Source organism: Dipodomys spectabilis, unplaced genomic scaffold, assembly GCF_019054845.1.
Source record: "Dipodomys spectabilis isolate Male_0828 unplaced genomic scaffold, ASM1905484v1 ptg000147l, whole genome shotgun sequence".
Lineage (NCBI taxonomy): Eukaryota > Metazoa > Chordata > Mammalia > Rodentia > Heteromyidae > Dipodomys > Dipodomys spectabilis.
The window spans coordinates 2,189,973-2,215,752 of NW_024870824.1; the positions used below are offsets into that span (position 1 = coordinate 2,189,973).

The 25,780-nt window shown below is 36.5% G+C and overlaps 1 protein-coding gene across 2 annotated transcripts in view; it reads right to left on the reverse strand.

The window, feature by feature from the left end:
* Pja2 (praja ring finger ubiquitin ligase 2) overlaps positions 1 to 23,329 on the reverse strand; it is a 58,474-nt gene extending 35,145 nt beyond the window's left edge. The window contains exons 1-4 of one of the 2 annotated variants that reach the window (XM_042692186.1): positions 23,173 to 23,329; positions 5,654 to 5,769; positions 3,954 to 4,154; positions 1,593 to 2,640 (exon numbers count right to left, since the gene is read on the reverse strand). In XM_042692186.1, coding sequence (XP_042548120.1) covers positions 1,593 to 2,640; positions 3,954 to 4,154; positions 5,654 to 5,684 — 1,280 coding nt within the window. In that variant the 5' untranslated portion in view covers positions 5,685 to 5,769; positions 23,173 to 23,329. The remainder of the gene's footprint in view (positions 1 to 1,592; positions 2,641 to 3,953; positions 4,155 to 5,653; positions 5,770 to 23,172) is intronic. The other variant, XM_042692185.1, reaches the window with a different exon arrangement.
* Positions 23,330 to 25,780: the final 2,451 nt, after the last annotated feature.

Here is a 25,780-nt window from a genome sequence, read left to right on the forward strand (position 1 = left end):
AGGAAAAAGAAATGTTTGACCCAGCTTAAAACATAGCAGATTAGGCAAAAATTATCTTACCTTTTAAAAGCTTCAAGGTTAACAGCAGAAATTGTAAATTGTTTTTAACAATAAGTTACACACACTATATTATGGAAGTTTAACTCATTTTTTAAAAAATGAAATGTCTATTATGTCATGACATGAAATAAAATCCACAAATGCTTTGTATTCAAAATCGTAAATGTTTTCATTTATACTTTTTATTGTTTTTAAAAAAGAAAAACACAAAACAACAACAACAACAAAACATTACTTAACCAGATACCTATGGTTCACAACTATAATCCTAGCTACTCAGAAGGCTGAGATCTCAAGATTGTGGCTCGAATCCAGCCAGGCATCAAAGTCCATGAGACTCTTAACTCCAAATAAGTACAAAAAAAGCTAGATATGGAGCTGTGGCTCAACTGGCAGAGCACTAGTCTTGAATAAAGGGACGCTACCCAGCCCCCGACTTCAAGACCCTTTATTATTAATAGAATCCTGCAATTGATTTGTTGTCCAACTGATGGATTGAGAAAGAATGCTTATGTTAAGAAAAATTGTATGTTTTCTTGAAAGCAGCAGTCTTGTGGTGAAGAACATAGCCTCTGGAGCTGACATACTCGTTCCAGCTCCAACCTTTAGTCACTTTAAAAAAGCTAGTTAACTCTCTTGTCTCAATTTCCTCATCTATGAACAAGGGAAATGACAAGTCCTTACCATATAGCTGTTGGAGAATTTTTAAATGCTAACAAAAATTAAAAGTAAACTTAGTCATAGAAGATCCAATTAAAAAAATGGGTGATATTTATAGCTACTAATCAATAGTTTCTGTGAACTTCCTTTCTAACCCAGACTGAGACTTTACATAGGTTTTTAAAACTTAAGAAAAAGCCCATATCAAAATAAGCAGGGAGGTTGGGATAAAGCAGAGAGAGGTAGAAGAATGAAGGGAGATTAGAGGGGAGAATAAAGGTAAGAATTCATTGTGTATACCACAGAAGTGAGAATAAAAGGAAAGGGGGAAATGAAGATGTTGAAGGAATGACACAGATCAAGATGCACTGTATACAGAAACTGCTTTGCTAAATAGCAAAAAAACCCCACAAAACTTTAATACATAACCTAAATATAAAAGGGAAAGAAGGGGTGAGTTGGGAGGGAAGATATGAATGTTGATAGGGGTGACATTGGTCAAGATGGTGAATGGCAACTCCTTTGGACAACTACTAAAAGGTAATAATACATTTAAAAATAAATAAATCAAGCAATTGTACATGTGAAAAAAATAAACATATACTTCCCTTGAAATCCATAAATTAAAATAGTTAGCATCTGTACCCGTTATAATATCTAGTAAGTATTACGTGAATTTCTAATTCCTGTTAAGTATAAAAATAGCCCCAAGAAAGTTTCTGTAAAAAACTGTAATTAGTAGTTTGTATGTATGGGTATGCTCATTAAGAACATTTGATAAATCAAAGTATCTAATTTCAGATAGATCACTGAGTGTCTCAGCAACAGAAACAAACAACTTCAGTCAATATATAATCTGTATGACACCTTACCTATCTTCATCTTTGTCATAGAGTTGGTAATAGTCTCCACAGCCATTCCAAAAGTTGTTACCCCGTTCTTGCGTTCCTACTGTGGCTCCACTTCCTGGTGTTACATTGCTATGTTCTGTTTCCCTTGATGTAACTCTTGAGTAAGGTGGATCCAAAAACATACATTCATGTTCTTCATCAAATTCTTCACACTTTATTAAAGAATCATCCCCGATGCATTCCTCAACTTCCAAAGCTTCCCTCCATCTTTGTACGCTTCTTTGTTTAGCCTCATGCCTGTTTGAACCTACTTCCTGATCCACCTGGCTTGAACTTATCACTTTCCTAACTTTTGGCCTTACTACCTGTTCAGGAGAACTTCTACAGTTGCTGTCCCTATCACCTGCATTTTGTTCACTACAAATATGCCCTGGAACACAGGCTGCATCTTCAGGAGAATTTTCTGTCTGTTTTTCCTCATGGTCAATATTATCTTGTGTCTTTCTAACAAATTCATCTTCAGAAGAGGACTGTTGAAAGTCCTGCTTGCTCTGATGGATAAACTCAGCATCATCAGTAGAACTTTTCATTGAAGGTGTGCAATCTAACTCTTCAAATTCCTCTCTTATCTCACAGTTAAAAGCCGGAACTGGCAGTGAAAGACCAGTGAATACTTCTGCCTCACCATTTTCCAGCCCCATTACTGTACTGCCTAATGCTTCCTGATATCCACCACTTTCCACAACTTCTGCAGAAAGATGAAGACAGTCAGTTTCCTCTCCATGGTTGCCATCTGGATAAGAGTCAGTATAAACCAATGCAATTCCATTCTGGACATTTGAGACATTACAAGCTCCTGGAATATATGCTGTATCAGAGTGACTGTGAAGATTTATACTGCTTCCTAAGGTATCCTTGCCTTCCTGACTATGATGCTCTGTAGCAAAGGATGAATTGCTCTCAACAATTTGGTTCAACGCTGTACCACAAGTAGGAGTTCCTGTTTCACTATTTTCAAATATAGGTTCATCAGATAAGGAAGAATGGACTTGATCCAATGAACTGGAACCTTCAGAGACAAAGGAAAACATTTTGTAGGGATTAATTTAGATCAAATATTATGTAATTACTGAACTTAGTAGAAATCACACCAATTATTACCTACTTGAAAATATAAGTAAATTTATTTGGCAACTGCTTCAATGATCTTTAATTGAACTAGTACCACAGAATGGTTACCCTATGAATTCATCTGTCTCCAAGTTTCCTCTCCCTTCTTTCTTTTGGAGACAATTTTTCATCTAAATCCTAATTCTTAAAATCTTCCACAAGACATAAAAGAGAAGTGAATAATATGATACAGAATGAAAAGCTTAAGTGGAGTCATAGGTAAACACTCTGCACAGTACCCCGTTAAGTCTCCAAATTAACCTCCATTTAGTTATACAGACTAAAAAAAAAACACTTCAAATGTATTTATGGCTGATGTAATAACACATCACAGATCTAAGAGAAATGAGGCTCTAAATTGTGTTTTAATGTTAATTCAGAATATTACATCTTAGAGTCTAGGTATATATTTGATTTCTATCCTCAAAACATACTGTTATTATACATCTAAAATGAATTAACTTTTAATGTTATATAGCTATAACTGAAAAATAATGAACAAGTCAATATACTTTTTGCCATAGTAAAGATTTTGAGACATGAACAAAATCAAATCTATCTATAGATTATACATAATTTCTTTCATTACTATTAACTTAAAAATTAAAAAGACACTTGAGATTTGCTCCAATAAGAATTTGTAAGTTATAAAATAACTAAACTTTAATTGCAAAAACGCTTTATTGGAATTACTGGCTAGTAAAAAATTTTCTAGATATATCAAGTTTGCTTAGAACCAAAAGGAGAAACTGAGTCTAGTCCAAAAAGTATAGCAATAGAATATGGATATCTGCAAAACACACATTTCAAACCATTGAATAATTTAGAAATTTTAAATGACTATTATTTGGCATGGTATTTCACAAAATGATTATAAAAATGAACTAGCTAGGTTGAATTACTTAAAACATTGAAAAAAGTTATTTAAATATAATGGGTAGATTAAAATGTTTTTAGAGAGTAGAGGCTGAAAAATGATTTCTAGCTAACAGATGTGACATAACTATAGTTACATTTTTGTGATTGGCTATATTCTAGTTTATTTTTTGTGTAAATATAAGTGTTATTTGTGTAAATATAAGTATTATGATATAAGTACTATCATTAAGTTCCATAAAAAATTTAAAATAGCATTTATTGACATAAAATGAACTGTATTTATACTCAGACACAAAAAACCCTTATTTATTAATATAATTACATGTTACATACCTGAGGAATTTTCCTTTGGAACATCATCCAGTTCCAATACTTCGTAGTCATCAAAAGCCCGACCTAAGTTTCTTTCATGCCTGGTCATACATGGTTTAAAACTGACATATGCATGTCTTCTTCCATATCGCCTGCCTGTAATTGTCTGATATCCTCCTGCTGGTTTGGGCCAAGCACCCTTGTTGGATTCTTGATCCATCACTAAAATGAATGAATGAATGAGTGAACAACTACTGGGGGGAAAGCATATATACTATTATTAAACAAATCAAATAGCTCTTATGTTCTAAATCATATCAACATCAAGTACATTTTACTACTACTATAAAACATTTTTCTTAGTAGACATTTCATAAGAAGACATTTGATTGTAATTGAACATAATGAAATGAATTCTTCACACTAGATAAACATGAAATAAGACATACAATAAGAGTAGGTGGTCTTCTGTGTGTCAAAATATCTTTTAAATTTGATTCCTTTGAGGTATTTTAGATTTTTATACTGAAATCTACCAGAAAAGATTTTGCATATGACAAATTATTACAGTGTCAAAATTGTTTATGAGCTAGACAATGATCATCCAAATTACCAAGTACCTTCCATATAATTATTCAATCCACATTAGAAGAGTTCATTATTAGCACATGATGTTATGAACACACATTCTTGTCAAAGGCTACAGGTAATCACTTCAAATTGTATTTATACCACAAATACAAATATAGTCCAATGCTTAAAGTTAGATAAAATTATCTAATAGTGAGGCAATACAGACCCATGCCTATAATCCCAGTTACTTATAAGACTAAGATCTGAGGATTGCAGTTTGAAGCCAGTCCCAGCAATAAAGTCCAAGACATTCTTATCTTAAATTAACCACAAGCAAACTGGAAGTGGCTCTGTGGTTCAAAGTGGAAGATCACTAGCCTTGAGCAAAAAATCTCAAGGACAGTACCCAGGCCCCGAGGAAGTCCCAGGAGGGATCTATCTATCTATCTATCTATCTATCTGAAAAGGATTAAGGGTAATGTAACACACCTTCAATTCCATCTTTGAAAACTATGATTGAATGTTATATATTACCTCAAAAAAGCTACCAACATTTTAACAATTTAAATATTCAGTTTTGATGACTGAATGTTGAATAAACAGTAGCATCTAAGTTTGTCCAGTCAAATATGAATTACATATGCTATACCAGAATCAAACATTTTTCTCACAATACATAATATATAGTCAATAAGTGGAACAGTTTCATATTTGTTTCCTTACATTATAATAAGAAATATAATAAATTCCAAGCACAAATAAGAAAGAAATGTATTTATAATACAATATCAAGTGTGAAATTATTTTATCTGCTCAGCAATCTTCAGGTAGAGACTGTACTCTAATAACTGACAAAATTAAACTAAATTAAATTAAATGTCCAGGTTACTTGTCCAATTCTAAGAAGCAATCCAAAGAAATAATATCCAAATTAACAAATCCAAAGAAATAATATCCAAATTGGAATCAGCAACAGAAGCCAAGGCTATCAAAAAGTATCAGAAATTTACCTACTTGTATACTAAAAGCTAGAAATTAACCTTTACTAAGATAATGTATCAGATGATGATTTGCCATATATGGTACTCAAGGTATCTAGAAAGAAAAACAAGCAATCCTTAATTTGGAAGAAATGACACCTTCCTTACCTGATGGCTCTTTTTCAGTGTATTGAGACATATGGTAATTTCTGTGTGCCTATTTCAGTAGAATTGTGGCTGTGGTTTGAGGTTTACTCACACAATGGATGAGCTGCAAATGATTCCTACAAAGATACAACATATTGAACAGGATTAGTAATAAAAGCACAAAACATAAATGGCAAAGATGATGCAATACTATCTAAAATAGAGGATGAGGAAAGTATTAATTCTAGATCCAAATACTAACCTAGCAGGAATCACTTTATCACTTTAACTAGAATGTTTGACACAGACTATTTTTAAAGGAATAAAAAAGAAAAGCATAGATGTGGGATGTAACTCTCTGAGTAAACTTACAAAAGCCTTGTTTTATTTTTACCTCAATGTACTGTGCCTATTATATTGGTTAACACAGTATGTATTAAAACAGCAGCTGAAAAAAAAATGAAGCATTGTGGCTGGCTCTTGGCAGGAACTGTCAGTAATAAATAAGACAATTTGCTTTTTTGAAGCTTGGCAATATAATGGGGGCAGGGAGGTAGCCATCTTAAGTAAAACTCCAGTTGATATTTAAGCAAGCTCAGCAGTATAATCTTCTCTTGTTATTTGGCCCTAGAGATTATGTGATAACGCTAACAATGTGTGTGTGATATGTAAGATTAGAATAAAAAACATTATACTTTCCTCTTTGCTATCTCTCAGCTCATTGCCTCTGGAAGAAGCCAAATGCTTTATCATGTGATCATACATTCATAGTCCAATGCAAAGTGGTGATCAAGTGCCAAAAGTCACTGAGTTCTACTGTCAGTTCAGTCAATCTTTCCCATAACTATGTTCCCTGCCTACAATTTCACTGTAGCTTCATGAGAAACCTTGAGTTAAAAACCACTCAGCCTGAAGTGGAGCTATTGCTCAAGTGGTAGAGTGCTAGCTAGCCTTGAGCTGAAGAGCTCAGGGACAGCACCCAGGCCCCACATTTCAAGCCCCACAACTGATAAAAATGAAAAACCACTCAGCCAGGCTGCTTATGAATTTCAGGTCCACAGAATCTGAAATAATAAAACAGAATTACTAAGTTTACTGCAGAATAACAAGTTATCTAGTTACTCTGGGGGTACATACATATACAATGTAAAAACGTGTTTTCTATTGGATTTTCTAGCCTTCTACCAACTGACAGAACAATAGTTTCATTTTTATAACAATAGTTTCATTTTTAATACTATCATAGTAATCTTTTTTTTCCCTTTAGAAGATCTATTTTTATTACCAACATGGACAATAAACTAGTAGATAACAATATCCAAATATAAAGGTTATTGCTTGTTGATAATATCAGAACTGCTGCTCATAACCTACATTTCCTATCACTTAATACTCATTAAATAGCTACCTGATCAGAACACTTACTTTAGCCATGACTTAAAATTTTAGGTAGTACAAGATAGACAAACCAACCAAACTCCCAAAAGAATTTTAACCTAGCAACTGGATCTGTAGCAGTGAAACTACCCATTGAGAACCAAAAATATCTTACTCTGTCTTTAAAAAGAAACAAATAGAATTTGTCTTTGTCTTTTCTGTTCTTTCAATTCCATTAGAATATGTCTTAGGTTTCCCTAAGACATATTCTCTAAAAATGTTTCCTAAAGTTTTTCTTAAGATCAACTTGTCTGCTTGCATTAATTTTTAATACAAAAAGAAATCAATTATGTACACAGAATTTTTGATAATATATACTTATCAGCACACAAGGCTTATAGTAAAGAAAAATATTGCCAGATGGCTGTTTCATATATGTTGGAACCAACCACATTCTCACTCTTGCAAATTGTTTTCAATCTTTTGGTACAGTTCTTGTAATTATTCCTTACATGTTCCATATTCTATCTGCAGAGTTCTTATATCTTGTACTCTCAAGCATACATGGTTACTTATACATACATACAACTGAAAAACTGTCCAAGAGATCTTGTTTTCTAACTAATGGCTACACAATAAATAAGTGCCAAGGTGATATAGTTACTACTATAAACAATTCAACCCATCACTAAAACCAACTGCAATCCTTTTGTACAACTACTTAATAATAGTTCCAATCTCAATGAGCAATGCAAGTTTAATACTGCATTATCTTAATTTCATGTGATAGTCAACATTTTAAGTCAAGAGCAGGAGGGGGTGAGATATGATGTGCAATTTCAAACAAGACATTGCCCCAATCTCTTGACATTTCCAAAAGATGACCTGTTCTTTGTAAACTAAAACTATCAAGTATTTTCTTAAAAACAAAAACCTAATTGCAAAAAGCAAGTGATACAATACTATAAATTCCTATTAGTTGGAAGCTACAGGTTACTAGAAAAATTTTAAGATACATACCTACCAAACCCCACAAATGAACAACTGTAAAAATGGTAATGAGACATGTTCAAATGGCAGTAATTAATTTAAAATGTACAAATAGGCTGGACACCCAGGGGCCCATTCCTGTAATCCTAACTACTCAGAAAGCTGAGGATCTGAGGAACAATTAAAAGACAGACCCAGTAGGAAAGTCTAAGAGACTCTTATCTCAAATTAATACAACAAAAGGCTAGAAGTAGAGCTGTGGATCAAGTGGTTGAGCTGTACAAGCCATGAGCAAAAAATGCTTAGGGACAATGTCAAGGCCCCGAGGTCAAGCCCCAGGATGAAACAGGAGATGGGAGTACAAATAGGTAGATGTAGCTCTAATGATAGGGTACCAGCCAAGAGTACATTGTTTAAGGCCCAGAACCACCACATACACCACACACACACACACACACACACACACACACACACACACACACACACACACTCTCTCTCTCTCTCTCTCTCTCTCTGAAATGAGTTTGATATTCTTGGTATACATAAAGATAATCTGATAAAAGGTATTATAGAATACAGCTAAGTGTGTTTAAATATTACTCTTTTGCACACCACTGTAAAAGAGAAACAGTAAACTCTAAATTGATGAGTGAAAATTACGTTAAAACATAATTCAAACATATACTATGTCATTAGAAAGATCGAAAATAAAAAATATTACATTTCAACAGTTGAAAACTGTCACTTCTAATGTGTTACAATAAACTAACTTGCTAAATGTGTGTAAATCATCAAGCTGTCAAAAAATTCAGATATTATATATATATAATATATATTATTATATATATTATATATTATATAACATGTTATATATAATATAGTATATATATTATATATAATATATAATTATATAATATATATTATATATAATATATATACATATATGTATATATACATATAATATATAATATATAACATATATATTTTATATATATATATATAAATGAGGTGAATGGCACATACCCAACACATTAGAAGAGTAAAGATTTTCATTTCCTAGAAATAAAAGGGAACGAAAGACAAATTACAATGAAAGAAACCTACCAATGCATTAAAAAAAAAATAAAAAGTATTCCTCAAACTTACTCCTCATTAGGAAAACCTCTGACTCAAATGTGAGGCAAGTAAGAAGGCTTGGGCCATCCTCATTCTACCCTCCATGGAGATGCCCAGATCAAATCAGTTCAGAATAAAGTATCAAGAGATTTATTTTTATGTCAGTGAAAAGAAAAACCAGGGATCTATAGGAAATAAGACATTTCAGTTACCAAAACATAAAATTTCATTTTATAATGTCATAAAAATGATGCATAAAATAAACTTAAACCTTATAATGTGTGCAAATTACAAAAGAAAGCATGTGTGAGATGTGAATGGAAATATAGAATGTGGCAAAATGCTGAAGCAAGAAGATAACTCTATCTAGCTGCACTTCCTTGTACTTGATATTTGAAAAGTTTTGTAAGAAAATCCTTTACTTTTCTTCCCTCCAATAATCTTAAGACTTACATAATGATTTTATGTGTTATATGTTTATCTTGGTGGTACATTATTGTAGAAGGCTCTCTCAAGCACCTTCTAGGTCATTAACTCCTAGCTACTGAAGTCACTTTCTGCCTTCCATCAGTTCAGATTAATTCCTTCTGTCCTAAATTTCCTATAAGTGGAATCATTTAGTATAAACTCATTTGAGTCTGTCTACTATCACTTAATACATTTCTGGGATTAATTCATGTTGCTATAAACATATGTTTATTTTCACCTTTCATAGGTATATACAAAGCTGAACTACTCATTTGAAGTGCCAACTTTTTAACATTTAACAGATATTAGTTTTTCCCACCATCAACATAACAGAAATAGGTTGGTTTTCTTATATCTATAGTAAACATGATACTGTCACTTTCTAATCTCAGACATTCTGGAATAATAAGCACAGCTTATTATTACATTTCCTAGATGACTTCATTCATGAAGAACTCACATCTTTCTGTACATTCAAACAAACAAACAAACAAACAAAAAAAGATGCTAAATATTGGTGGCTCACACCTGTAATCCTAGCTATTCACGAGGCTGAGATCTGAGGCTTCTGGTTTGAAGCCAACCTAGGCAGAAAGTCAGTAGGACTTTCATTTTCTCCTGCTTACCACTCCCCACTTCCCCATCCCTCTATGAGACTCTTATCTTCAATTAACTACCAAAAATCTGGAAGCAGAGCTATGGTTCAAGCAGTAGAATACTAGCCTTGAGCAACAAAATTAGGGACAGTGCCCAGGCCCAGAGTTTAAGTGCAAAAAAATAAAATAAAATAAAAATGGGGTTATCTTTTTCACTGTGACTTATAAAAGTTACTTGTATTTTTTCAATGCAAATCATCAATAAGATTTTTTGTGAACATACTCAACCACTGAGAGCCTTGTCCTTTTAATGTTTTCAAAGACAAATTCTGAACTTTATGTAGTGTATATATTTTGTGTCTTGTCTATCCCAAGATCATAAAGGAGGTACTCTCATATATTTTCCTTTTAAAGGCACTGAGGTTTCAACTTAAGGCTTCAATCTTGACAGGCAGTTTGCTCTCTTTTGAGCCCTCTGCCATTATTGTTTTTGCTATTTTTCCAATAGGTTCTTACATGTATGCCATGTAATTGTCATGGGGCTTGATCTCAGAGCCTGGGCGGTGTCTCTGAGCTCTTTCTGCTCAAGGCTAATGCTCTTTCACTTTGAGCCACAGCTCTATTTCCAGCTTTTTGTGCTTAACTTGAGACTCAAGGAGTTTCCTGCTCTGAATGGCTTGGAACAGCAATACTCAAATCAAAGTCTCCTGAGTAGCTAGGATTATAAGCATGAGCCACTGGAGCCTGGCCAGGTTTCTTGAGAAATACTGATGATTGTTTTTTTAATTCTCTGAGAGAATCTGTGTGTGAATTTGCCATTAAATCGTAAATTAGCATAAGATTTTTCAGTGACACTATTTTGAGCTTGGGGGTTTTCATTTTAGAAAGGTTTTCATTTAAGTTGTCAGAGTAGAATAAAGTTATTGAATTTTCTTATTAGTATCAGTAGGATCTGTAATGATTGCTCATTTATTTTTAGTCATTTGTTTACTTCATTTTTCCTTAACCTTCATTTTATAGAAATCTCAATAAACTATGAAAAATCTTATTCCACTATCTTCTATTTTTTATACTACCACTGCTTCCTTCTTTCTCCATTTTGGGGGAGTTAATTTGTTGTTCATTCAAGAACTTGACACTACTAACTTCCAGATCTTTTTTTTTTTTTAAAATAATAGGGTAAGACCTTATATTTGCTGGTCAAGTACTCTACCACTTGAGCCTTTCCTCTGCTCCTCCCCAACTATTACTAATTTATTCAAAACACTTTTAAAATCACTTCTCTGCATCATTTTAATTGCACTCCATAAATTCTACCATTTAATATTTTCATTTTTCAGAAAATGTCTTCTAATTTCCATAGTAACTTTTTTTTCCCAATCTACAAGTTTTTTGGAGCCTTTCTAATTATTTTTCTCACTAAGCTAGAGTTTAACTTCATAATGGTTATAAAGTGTAAGCTATATAATTCAAATCTTGTGAACCCTCATAAAATGAGATATTTTTATGGTTTTGAATTTTTGTTTTATTGCTTTAGCGTTTTGGGTGTTTGTTGGTCCTGGGGCTTGAACTCAGGGCCTGGGTGCTATCCCTGAGCTTTTTTGTTCAAGGCTACTGCTCTACCACTTGAGCTACAGTTCCACTTCCAGATTAGAATATTTTGCCAGTATACTTTCAAATGTGGTTTTCAGTTGTTAGATAGGATGTCATGTAAAAGTCATATAATTGAAGTTGCTTAAACCCTGTCATTCAAACTTTCTATTCCTTTGCAAAATCTTTCTTTGTTTCAGTCCTTTAGATGTTTACTTTTAAAATCCCTAACTATGAATGCAGACCTTTCCTCTCAGTTATGTTAACTTTGGATGCTATGATCTTTCTTCCTTCCTTTCCCTCTCCCTCCCTTTCTCTATTTCCTTGCCTTTCTTTTCCTTCCTTCTTTCCTTCCTTCCTTCCCTTCTCTTTCCTTCCCTCCTTCCTGTGTGTGGTAATGGGGTTTAAATTCAGAACTTGAAACTTTGGCAATTTCTGCTTTAGTCATTTTTTTAAAAAGGGTCTAACATTTATGCCATGATGCTTGTGCTGATATTCTATTTATGCTTCCCACATATCTGTGAATTACCATGACTACCTTTTATTTGTTGAGATGGGATATCAGCAACTTTTTAGCAGAAACTGGGATGATGGCAGTTTGAAGCTAGTCTAGACAAAAAGAGACCCTTCCCTGCTTCAACAAGCAAGTTAGGTATGGTGGTGCATGCTTGAAATTCCAGCTATAGTTAGGAGTGTCACAGTCTGAAGCCAGCTCTGGACCACAAATGTGAAAAGTAACTAAAGCAAAAAAGGTGTGTGTTTGTGTCTGTGTGTGTGTATGTGTGTGTGTGTGTGTGTGTGTGTTTAGTAGCAGAATATCTTGCAAGTACAAGGTCTAGTCTTGAGTTCAAACCTTAGTACTACTAGAAAGTATATGTATGTATGTATATATGTACGTATGTATGTATATATGTATATCTACACACGTGCGCTCACACACACATACAGAAAAAAAAACTCAATAAGAGTTCAATAGTGTATAGAATGTAGAAAGGTATTCCCAATAAGAAATTCTGGATGATTAAAATCCCATTTCTCAAAGCCATCAAACTATCTAGTCTGAAACAAGAAAAACTGGCCTGTCTCTTCAACGACAGAAAGACTGGTTCACTTGTGAAAAATAAGAGTAAAAGTTATCAAAGCACACAAATGGCTAAGAAATATCAGCTGGCCAGGTGCTGGTAGTGCATTCCTGTAATTCTACTACTCAGGAGGCTGTGATCTGAGGATGGCAAATTGAAGCCAACCCAAGCAGGAATGTCAGTGGGACGGCGCTTCTCTCTAATATACCACCAAAAAAGAAGTGGAACTGTGGCTCAACTGGAAGAATGATAGCCTTGAGCTCATAGCTCTCAGACAGCACATAGGGCCCTGAGTTCAAGCCCCAGGAATTGCTAAAGTATAAACTAGAAACAAGAACAGAAATCTGAGAGTTGCAGAAATGTATAAAGTTGGGGCTCCTTAGTTCTCTATTAAAAGCTCACACAGAGTGAGAAAAAAGGCTGAGAGGCAAAAGGCCATCTTTCAATGATGTCAATAGAGTAACTATCAATGAAGGAAAGGAGTGAAATCCTAACTAAATCCTTCTCCCCTGCAGAAGTAAAAAAAAGCTAACATTACATGAAAAGGGGAAGCAATCATTGTGCTACATTGTGTTCAAGGTTTGGGAGAAGAAGGAAAAGGCCTTTACTCTTGAAAAAAGACCATAGTCCAGACTCCTATCTAGACACCATTAGAGATCTCCTGGCACTGTGAAAGGATCTATAAATTTCCTTACTGAAAACCTACAAAAGAAAAAGAGGTAGAGTTTAGCTATCATGGGAAGGAATAGGTACAGGATCATTGCCCTATTTACAAGACAGACATGTGGCTTATGAAACACAGAGCATGAGTTAAGAAGACAGTAATTATCTCTGTAATTATCTCTCTTCATTCCTGTCTAGTAAGCATAGCCTGTTGTTTGGGGGAAAATGATATCTAGTAGAAAGACTTTTTCTACAGAAGTATAGGCACAGGGAAAAAGTTAAAAGCTGCGGGCAGAGTAGTAACTTCAAGATCTGATATTTCAGGTGCCACTAAGCACACGGCAAATGGTGCATTAAAAGTGACCACAGTGAAGCAGAGTGCCAGTGGCTCACACCTGTAAACCTAGCTACTGAAAAACCTGAGATTTAGGAATCTCTGTTCAAAGCCAGCCCAGGAAGAAAAGTCTGTAAGATTCTTTTCTCCAATTAACCAGCAGAAAGCCAGAGGTGGAGCTCAAATGGTAGAGCACTAGCCTTGAGCAAAAACCCCAGGTACAGTACTCAAACCCAAAGATAAATCCCAAAGACTGGCATTAAAAAAAAAAGTGATTAGAGTGAAAACAGGATCTAAACCAGCTCAACAGTTCCCCCACATTAGGATCCTAGCAGATAAAGAAGCACAGACACAGCCATAATAAGAACTATCCACCAGTCCACTGACCAGCCCACAGCACTATTCATAAAATACAAACTACAAGACAAAAAAAAAAAAACTTAAAAAAACAATGTTGAGACAAAGCAATAAACAAACCCAGAGATAGAACCAATCAGAAAAAAAGTGAAAATTATTATTACTCTGCTAGAATATGTCTATTCTAGCAGAAAACATGAAGAATTTAACAGATGTGAACATGAAAATGTAAAAACAAACAAACATTGGAAGTATTCTGTAGGCTTATCAAAAATCTAGTCAAGGAAACTCAATAAGCTTAGAGATACCTAATAACAAAGTACTCAAACCTAAATACAAAAATACCACAAGTGGTACAGCACTATCCTTAAACACAAAGAATCTCAGATATAGTGCACAGAGAAGGGAGGGGAGAGGAGGAGGGGAGGAAAGGAGCAAAACAAGACAGATACTAAAAACTGGCAGTATCTTTTATATGAAGGAAAAAAAATTATGAAAAATGCTACATGCAGCAAATACCTTTCAAAAAAACAACTCAAAGTATTTCATGGGCAATGACTCAAAGTATTTCATGGGCAATCTGAGAAATTTTCTCATCAGCAGATCTGAGCTGCAGGATATGTGAAAGGGGGCGCTTCAAGTCAAAGGACAAACAATTGCAAAGTGGATAATGCAACAGAAAAAATAAATTTTAAGTAAATATATTAAAATTCAAACAGCTACGCTGACTAGTAACTACCACATTGGAGAGTGTAGGTCTAAAAATCCATATTCCTTCATCTCTGGGTCTTTATCCATGTACTCAACCTTGGATTGAAAATATTATCAAAATAAATAATACAAGGTAATTATTTATATGGAATTTATACTTTAATTAACTTATAAACCATTTAAAGCATAAAGGAAGATGTGGATAGATTGTAGGTGAATATTCTACCTTTTCAGATACATGAACTTCCAATGTATGTTCATATTCACAAGCAGTCTTGGGAGAATTCTCCATGGATACCAATAGGCAACTACTCCAAGGTATTATGGATTTATACCATATATAAAAAATAAAATGTGGAGCAGTAATAACACAAAGAGTAGTGAGGAGAAATTGAAAATACACTGTTGGAGAACTGACTCTATATAAAAAAGTGGAATGGTATTAGTTGAATATAGTCTGTGATTAAGAGTCTATGAATGAGTCAGAAACATCAATTAAACTTTTTAAAGAAAAGATAGATAATATAAGTAGAAATTATTATCAACTACTAAAGATAAACCAAGCAAAGGGCTGAGAACAGATGGGTGAGATATAGTTCAGTGGCAATCACCTACCATCTCAAGTTCTAGGATTGATGCCAAAACAAAAGGTTTTAACCCAGATGTGGAAACAAGCCTACAATCCCAGTTACTCAGAAACTGAAGCAAGAGGATCACCTGAGCTCAGAATATTAAGGCCAACTGGGAGAGATAAGGAAACTCCATCTTAAAAAAACAAAACAAAACCACACACACACACACACACACACACACACACACACACACACACACACACAGCAGATAAAACAATTACTAGGGTGGATTTTAATTCCAGTCACACTGATAATTACATTAATTATAAATGGCTTAAGACACTACAGTCAGATCTAATGTTAAGTGAAATACAGGCTCAGAAAGATAAAGTCACATTTTCTTTCATATGCAGAGTCTATATTATAAAAAAAAAATAGAAAGTGAAAGGGTGACTATCAGGGAAGAATAAGAGGAACAGGCAGAGAGAAGAATATAGGTTCTACTACAATCAAAGAATATTTTATAGATGTATGAAAATGTGATGAGGATCACATTATTTTGTACAACATACACCAATAAAAAGGGCTTTTAATTTATATTTTTTAGTTATTTTTGTAAAGGGATGTACAGAAGGGTTACAGTTACATAAATCAGGTAGTGAGTACATTTCTTTTTGGACAATGTCACTCTCTCTCTCACTCTCTCCCAGTTTCCCTTCCTGTCCCTACCCACTAGTTGTATAGCTCATTTTCAACATACTGACTGTGTCTATTGAGTAAAATGTTTTTAAAGACATTACCTAGATATACTGAAAAACTAATCTGTATAAAAGTTAGACTACTTAAATAGAGATTGAAAGGAAAAGGACATGAAAAGATATATCATGTGAACACTAATCAAAACAAGGCTGGAGAGGCTATATAATTTTAGATAAAGTAGACTTTAAAGTAAAGAATATTATCAGAGATAAAGGAAGACATTATATAATGACTTAGAGCTCTGTTCAAGACATAGCATTCCTAAATTATAAATATAAATATATATATATATATATATATATATAAACCAAGAGGTTCAAAATATATACAGTAAATACTAAGAAAACAAAAAATAGGCAAACCCTCAATTATATGATGAGATTTCAATTCTTCTCTCAAGGCTAACAAGTAACAAAATCTCAGTAAGGAAACATTGTTTTACTAAGCAGTAACAACTTGACCTAATACTTAGAAGACTCAACCACAAATAGCTGAATACACATTATTTTGAAGAATATATAAAAAAAGATATGAAGATTGGCCAAATGCTGGGACATAAAGCTGCACTGGACATAGATGAAAATGAACTAAGCAACCCAAAGACAGTGACGGGAAAGGAGGAATGAGAAGGAAAGAAGGAGCAGCTTACACTAAGCAAAAGAAAAGAAATATAAGTATCACCTGATATGGAAGACATAATTGCATTGTCAAAGCTCAGAATTCACAAACTTTATAGACCATGATGATGACAATTTGCCTTGTGAAGGTTAAAATGTGTTTATGACTTTAACTAAGCATCACTATTCCACAATACATGTGAAATTTATGTCATCAGCTAATATCAATTAAAAAAAATAAATATATAAGAAATTGAATATATTATTATGTGAATGTTATCTGCCTACAACATAAGAAAACTCAGAATTCAATCACAGAGAGATCCAAAATCACCAAATATTTGGAAATTAAACAAGAACCTTCTCAAGAACCCATAGGTCAAAGTGGAAGTCATATAAAAACTTAGAAAATATTTATATAGCAAACCTGAGTGAGCTTAAAGCAAGTTTCAAAACGAAAAAGTCTCAAGTCAATAAACTAGACTTTTAGGAAATTACCATAAAGGGGAGTGGGAGGGAAGATAGTGATATAGGTAATATCAGTATACATATGTGGAAATGTCACCATGAAACTCTCCTATACTAATGTGTGCTTAAAAAAAAAATAGAGGAATCTGAACCCAAGCATACAGAAAGCAATAGCAAAAAGTAGAAATCAATAAAGCTAAAAAACAAATACAAAATAATGAAATGACAATTTAATTGATAAATAATAAACTTCAACCCAATAAAGACACATGAGGAGCAGTATATATATCTATATGGAGATATATATATGCATACCAGTCAAGCCTGCCTGCTTTCCTCACAAAAACATTAGTAAATGTAATTTACCAACTTAGGAAAATGGGAACTATTACCAAATAAGCTTTAACAAGAATGCAAGGTGACTCACATTTGAAAATTAATGCAATTTCTCATATTAACAGCCTGCTGAAAATAAATTAAATGGTCATCTAACTAAATAAACTAAAACAGTGACCAAATTCAACATCTACCCAGGATTGAAACTTCCTAGTCATCTAATGGATTTATTATCAAGAGTATACTACAATCCTAAATGTAATCTCCTTAAAAGATAAATGGCCACTTCCCTTTTCTCATTAAGAATGTTGTAATGAAGTCTATGGGACAGAGTGCTTTATATAGCAGGTATTTATTTCTCACAGTTATAGGCTAAGAGGTTGTTTTCTTGTTTAAACAGTAATCTTTTCACTGTGTTTTCACACGAAGAAAAGGAGTTTTCTGGGGACTGTTTCTTTTTTTTTTAAAGGGGCATCAATCCTAGCCATCTTCAGTTGGCTCACATCTATTATCCTAGCTACTCAGAAGGCTGAGAGCTGAGGATCAGGGTTCTGCATTAGTCCCAGTAGACGAATCTGAAAGACTGTTATCTTCAAATAACCAGCAAAAAGCTGGAGTCTTATCTCAACTGGTAAGAGGGTCAAGCATGAGAAAAAACACTAAATGAAAACAGGAGGACTTTGAGTTCAAGCCCTAGAACAGGCAAAAAGTAAATATAAAGGACACTAATCCACTGAAGGAAGGTAGAGTCCTCTAAAGACCCAACTCATACCAAATGCACTATCACTGGGGAATTGGGGAATAGATTTCAAGTTCAATTTTTGAATAACTTTTAATAATGAAAAACTCAGTTTTCTTCTTAAAATCAAGACTTAAGACAAGGAGATTGACTTTAACAAATCCTATAGCATCTCAGATTGGAGGTCTTTCCAATGCAGTAAGGAAATTAAAGGATAATATGCAAATTTGAAAAGAAAAAATAAAACAATTCACAGATGTGACTAGGAAAATAGCAAGGAACCTGCCAAAAAAAGGAACTAGCATTAATAATTGAATTTAGTAAGATTACAAAAGACCAATATCAAAAAGAATATATATATATGTGTGTGTGTAGATATATATATATATATATATATATGTACAGACTAGTGGTGAACAAGTGAAAACTGAAATAATTATAGCATCAAAATTATAAAAATATTCAGTTATGAATTGTACCTGTACACTGAAACTACAAAGTAATTATAAAGCAAATAAAAAAGTGATATATAAAAAAATCAGTGTTCATGAACCAGAAGACTTAATATTAAGGTGTTAATTGTTCCCAAATTGATTTATGCACTCATGACAATCCATATTAAAATACCAGGATTTTTGTAGACAAAAATTAAGATACCTCTAAAAGTTAAAGAAAAATAAACACCCAAAATAATTTTTCAAAAGAAGGTAGTTCAAGCATTCATCTCTTGATCTCAAGATTTACTATAAGGAAAGAAAAAATGACAATATAGAACTGGCAAAATGACAGGTGTAAAAATGAAAGGATAGACCAGAAATAGATGCACACACATGATCAACTAATTTTCAACAAAGCTAATTCAAAGGGGAAAGGAAAGTATTCCCAACAAATGAAGCTAGAACAAAACACCCTGGATGTTTACTATATACCATATACAAAACAAACTCAAAAATGGCTAATATGAAAGCCAAACTACAAAATTTGTAGAAATTAGGAGATCTGTGCAACTTTGCATTGGGCTGGTCACAAGTACACAACAGCAGGACCATAATCCAGGCTGGCCTACCCAAAAAAGCTAGACACTATCACACACACACACACCTACGCAAAAAAGCTACACTAACACACACACACACACACACACACACACACACACACACACACACACACACACACACACACACACACACACACACACACACACTGGCCTACCCAAAAAAGCTAGACACTATCACACACACACACACCTACGCAAAAAAGCTACACACACACACACACACACACACACACACACACACACACACACACACACACACACACACACACACACACACACACACACACACACACACACACACACACACACACACACACACACACACACACACACCCCCAAAAAAAAACTTGTAGAATGGCTCTTTGGAATAGATTACCTACATAACAAGGGTATGTCCTGAGTCCAAACCCCAGTACTAACAGATAGATACATTGATAGATAGAAATGCAAAATGCTTAAAACCTTAAGACCTTTTTTTTTTTTTTTACTGAGTGAAAAATCCAAAAAGAAACTTCATGAACTCATAAGCAAATTCACAGCATCAATAGTCAACAGGTAGATGCTACTTAAAATCAGAGAGCTACTACTGTGGGCCCACTGAAAGAGCTAAAATTTAAAAGAGTAAAATAACCAAATGTTAATGAGGATGTAGAGCAACGAGAAGTGTCAAAGGAAGCTAGTGGACATGTAAACTGGGACAACCCATGTGCAAAACATTCTAGTAGTTTCTTAAATGGTTAATTTATCATTCAATCCTACAAATCCCATTTATACTTATTTACCAAGAAAAATAAGAACTCAAAATAAATGAATGTTCACAGTAGCTTTATTAATAACAGCTTCAAACTGGAAAAAATCCAAATATCCTTAAATAGGTGAAATGGTCAATAAATTAAGGCAAACCAGCTATCACTATAGTAAAAAGAGGCTTGCCAATTGAAACACAAAATCATGATCCTCAAAAACATCATGCTAGGAAAATCCATACAAAAAGAACATATTTACATAATTTCATTTATATGATACTCTAAAAAGGAAAAGGAAACTAAGTTAGAATGAGAAAAAGCCAGATAAATGGCTCAGAGTAAAAGTAATTGACTGCAAAAGGGCAGAAGGAACTGTTCAAAGAGATGAAAATATTCTCTTAACTGTAAATAATTTACTCTTATGATAATAATGACACAGGAGTACACATTTGTCAAAACAAACAATATTTTAATAAACACATTTTATTATATTGTATCTAAGCCTCAAAAAAGCTGATTTTTTTAAGGAAATTATTTAGCAAGAAATAGTGGCAATACCCATATGTAACCACTCCAAAAGATGCAAAAAAATAAAAACAGAAAGAAAACTATAAAAACTAACTTCCTATTTATGGCTTCTAAAATGTTTACAAACATGAAGACAATAAAATCACCTTAGAAAACTAAAAATAGAAGGAAATATTTGAATTTAATAGTAGTTATGTATCAGAAAATTTCAGAACACACGTTTGTATCTACTAGTTTTACCATGACTTTAGCTGCTACTACTATTAGTCATATTATGTAGTACATAGTGGGGAAAGCAACAAGGAAAATGTTATAAAAAATTAAAACAATAAAACTAAGTATTTTCACAAATTAAACACATAAACAGAAAACCTGATAGCTCTTCTATGGTTAGAAAAAAGTATGTGAATATGAGAATGAAATGAGTAAGAGAAATGTTATACAAGTTTTTACCCAAGACAGTAATCAAACCATATATCAGCCAAATGGTTGGGGGAGATGACTCATAAACATCAGTTTTCTCCAAATTGGCCTAAGTACTTTAATAGAGTCTCACTGAAAATAACTCGGGGATTTTTAGCTTGAATCAAAAGCTAGAAGAAATATCAAATTAATCCAGAATATTTTAAAAGGAATAAAAAGGAGAGAAAAATGCAGTCTTTACCTGGGCAATTCTACTTCTAGGAATCTATACTTCTGAAATTATCATGCAAACAGAAAGTTTACTGAATAAACAGTAATTGACTTGGGATGAAAGTGAGAGCTAGTTACACTTATACTGTCTAAAGTTTTAAAATCAAGTATTTAAAGTTTATAATTAAACATCCATCAATAAAATAAAAGTCTTTAATATATAGTATTAGTTATAAAAAGTAAACTGTAATAAATTTAAGTGTCTTTCAACGGGGAATGGTTACATATTGTCCATTCAGCCTGATGAAACAGCACTTACAGTCTTTTAAAAGTATTAGTACATAAATTAAGTACATAAAATAAGGAAAATGTCCAAGAGATATAGAGTTAAGTCAAAAAAGCAAGTGCTATACAAATGAGCTTCATATACTTTCTCCTGAAAACAAACAAACTACCTATGGTTTACGTGCTTAAAGCTCACTTGTTAAAGGACTCTGAAAAAAAAATACTAAATTGTTCATTGTAGACAGGGGAGTGCATGAAGAAATATTCACGGTATACTTAATGATGATGTATATTGTTGAGTTTTACTTCCAGCGTACATGTCCGTAATTTTTTTTTAAAGTTACTTCACACGAAAACAGGGCGAATTCTAAAGACGACTACAAAATGGAAGGGGGGGGGGGAAGCAGCTCAGACGTTTATTGCTATTTTCAGGTTTATTTACATCATCTTCCAATGATCGGTATTCTTCAGCAAAGGTGGCTGCCATTTTGAAAAAAAAATGCAGCCCCATGTGATTCAAAGAATATATTAAGCCTTTGAGAAAGCATCATCAACTTCTCTGCACAAGCCGACTCAGGAGCGGTGTCTAAGCAGCTGTAAAATTGTCTTTTTTCGGTGCCTAGAGCGTGGGGGCGGGGGGTGTGGGGGGGGGGGGAGACCTCCCAGATGATTCTTCCTCCCAGGATCCGCTGTTTACCTCCTCCCCTTTTCATCAAGTTGATCCGAGAGGCTTCAAACTCACCATTTTGAATGTGAGCAAAAAGACGATCCAACCGAGCGATCTCCGGGTGGCCGGAGGGGAAGGTGCCGAAAACCACCCGAGGCTGGACCTGACCTGCCATGGCTACTGGGGAGGCGGCACCGACGGCCGGGGCGAGCTAGCTAGCTAGCAGCGGGGGAGGCACCTCCGCCGTGACTCGGGACAGGCCGCGCACACTGGCCTCGAGCCTCCGGGACGATCCGGGGGAGGAAAAGGCGAAGGCGGCGGGCGCAGCGAGCGCGACGCAACGGAAGATTTTCCGAGGGAGGGGGCCGCGGGCCTGTGGCGCAGGACCCGCCGCGGCCCAGCCGGGGACCGCGAACGGCCAGCCGCGGCGGCGCGGCCCGCCGGGCGCTGGGGCGGGGAGGGGGGGCGCACACTGTGGAGGGGTCGCGGGACTGAGGGACGCCCGGCAGGGATCCTTGGCTCGGGCACCAAGGACAGCAGAAAAGGGGACGGGAAGAAGCGGCCAGCCGGGAGCCCTCCCGAGGCCCCCCTGCGGGGCGGAGGCGGACGCGGTGGCCCCCGGCCGCAGCGCGGCCCCAGGGCTGGACAGGCCCCAGGAGGCCCTGCAGGCCTCTCGCAGCGGCCAACCCCACCCACCATGGCCGGCGCCTGGGCCGGGGACGGGCCGCTCCTGCTCCGGGAGGGCCTAGGAGACTGAGACGCTGAGGCATCACCTTCTCGCCACCGAGCCCACCTTCCCGACAACCAGAACGAGACAGACTGGGGGGAAGGAAAAAAAACTCCCCTCACCGAAATGTGCAGCGGCTCCGGAGCGAGAACAGCGCTCGATCCTCCACCCGCCACCACCGCCTTCTTCTCCGCCTCCGACTCCTCCCCCGCCGAACGCGCAGCGGCTGGCGGCGGCTGTGGCGGCGGCGGCGGCGGCGGCGGCAGCAGCGGCGGCGGCGGCGGCGGCGGCGGCGGCGGCAGCAGCGGCGGCAGCGGCGGCGGCAGCGGCAGCGGCGGCGGCGGCGGCGGCGGAAGCAGGGGCAGCGGCGGCATGCCCCGCCCCCTGAGCCGCGGAGTCTCTAAGTCCCGCCTCCTAGACAGTGCTGACCAATACACTTAACAGGCCTTTGAGGAGGCGGAGCAAAACGACATGCAACCAATGGAATGCTGAGGAGTGGGCTCACGTCAGTGGTTGGGACGTGGCAGAAAAAGAGAAAAAAAAATAGACTTGGCGTCGCCTCTTCCTCCGGGTGCACGCCCCAGCTCGCTCGGAGGGACTTCGCCGATTGGCGGAAAGACGGAAAAAGTCCACCCACCCCCTTTTCCCCTGCAGCACTGCGACGTTCGGGGCGGGGGCGGAGCACAGTCGACGCGGCCGCGACCGCACGTCCTTTTGTGGCTCGGGTGGGGAGCAGAGGGCGGGGCTTCAGGGCCCGAGCCCCGGCACGGGGGTGTGGGGAGCTCGTCGCTGCGCGAAGGACTGGCGCAGTTAGACTATGTCGGAAATTACGCACGGCCGCCACCAAGATGGAGGCATTACGGTCGACGCTCGGTCGGCCCGAGACCTAACGGTCGCAGTGCTGGGGTGCAGTCCGGGTTAGCAGCCGGGGAGAGAGGCCGCGGACGCAGGGCGGGCGTGCCCACGGGCCCGGCCGGACTCGGCTCGGCGTGTCGCCTCCCACCCACGGCCCACCGCAGACCCGACGCTGCGGGGCGGGGCGGGGTCCGGGGCAGGCCTCTCCCTCCCCCCGCGGAGCCCGTCGTGCAGCTTAGGTCTGGGGAGTGACAGCTCCTCTCCCCTGCAACCAGAACCAACGCAACACCCGGAGTGATCGAAACCCCGGGACCGTGCGGTGAACCACATTGTATTTCTCGTTCCGCACATGGCTTCTTTTTTTTCATCCAGAAACTTGTCTGCTGGTCTGATCGCAGTCCTGCTCTCCTTTCTCATTCCCTACCCCCTACCCCCCCACCCCGCCCCAGCCCCCTGGCCCAGGCCCCGAAGGACAGGCTACATAGTTACCTGGTTGCTCCCCACCAGCACGAAGGAAAGCCCAGTTCTTGCGCTGTCCTTCGATGGCAATGAGTAAGCTAGTATTTTTTTTTTCTGTTGATGAAAATAATGTTTCCCACATTTACTAGAGCCACAAGCTGAGAATGAACTAGACAGTTTGTAAACCCGCTCTTCATCTCCAGCCCACCCCTGAAGAATATATTTTATCCCCCCCCCAAAAAAAAATTCACACTTCATATTACTCTCCGTCTTTACACATTCTCTAAGAGCTGTAACTTTATCTATCCAAGTCACTCCCTACTTGAGACTTCCTATTGGCGTTACATTCCTCTAATTTCTCTCTCGGAAAGGTCTAGTTTTATGTATTAACCTACTTTATGGGACAGGATTTTTTCTTTTTTCTTTTTCTTTTTTTATTGTGAAAATACTGTACAGAGGGGTTACAATGACATGGGCAAGATAATGAGTACATATCAAGCATTGTAGCCTCCTCCTTTGTTTCCCCTTCCCATCCCTTCCCATCCTCCTCCCCCCCCACCCCACCCAATCGGGACAGGATTTTTTCATATTACAATCTTTCATGACATCTGAGAATACCACTTTCGGTATTATTTCATTTATATTGAGTGTATATTCCTTCAATTTCTTTCAGAAAGACGTACTGTACATGGAAAGCTAGCATCATCTTCCCACTAAGATGAAAGTAGTTGTAAGAAAAATGAAGAAAATAATGTTTCAAAATTCTTAGGAACTACTGCCTACTGAACTTGAAACCTCTATTGAAAGGGTAGATTATCAAGCATGGGACATGCATTAAAGACACTGAACTCAAATGACATTTTTATCATCATATCGTCAAAAGAGAAAAATAGAAGCAAAATAGCAAATATTTTCTCAATATATGAGTCATTGTTTTTAATTCCACAGGTCATGCAAGGTATCACAAGCAATCTAGTACTTCTTGAAAGATGCTGGGATGAAGGCTTGAAGCATGTATTCTAGAATCAAACATATACATTCTCATACTGGCTCCTGTATTTATAGCTATGTACTTCTGGGCAACCTACTAACCTTTCTGACCTTGAATCGTATTTAAATACACAAAAGTAATAATACGCATCATTGTATAGACTAAATTGGAAATATAAAGCATATCATGCCTAAAGTATGAAATACATTAGCTTAGATTCTGTATAAGTATGTGTCTATAAAAATAATAGCATGTGTTAGTAGACTAATATATTACTGTTGATTATTCCATAGTTGGGAGACACTACTTAGAGCAATAGGTTTGAGAAATCGCACTGTTTTATGCAATTCTTGAAGAGCAATCCCCAAATTGCAAATCACAATGGCACCAAAATTCTATTCATGCTCTTAGAAAAATTATCTTCA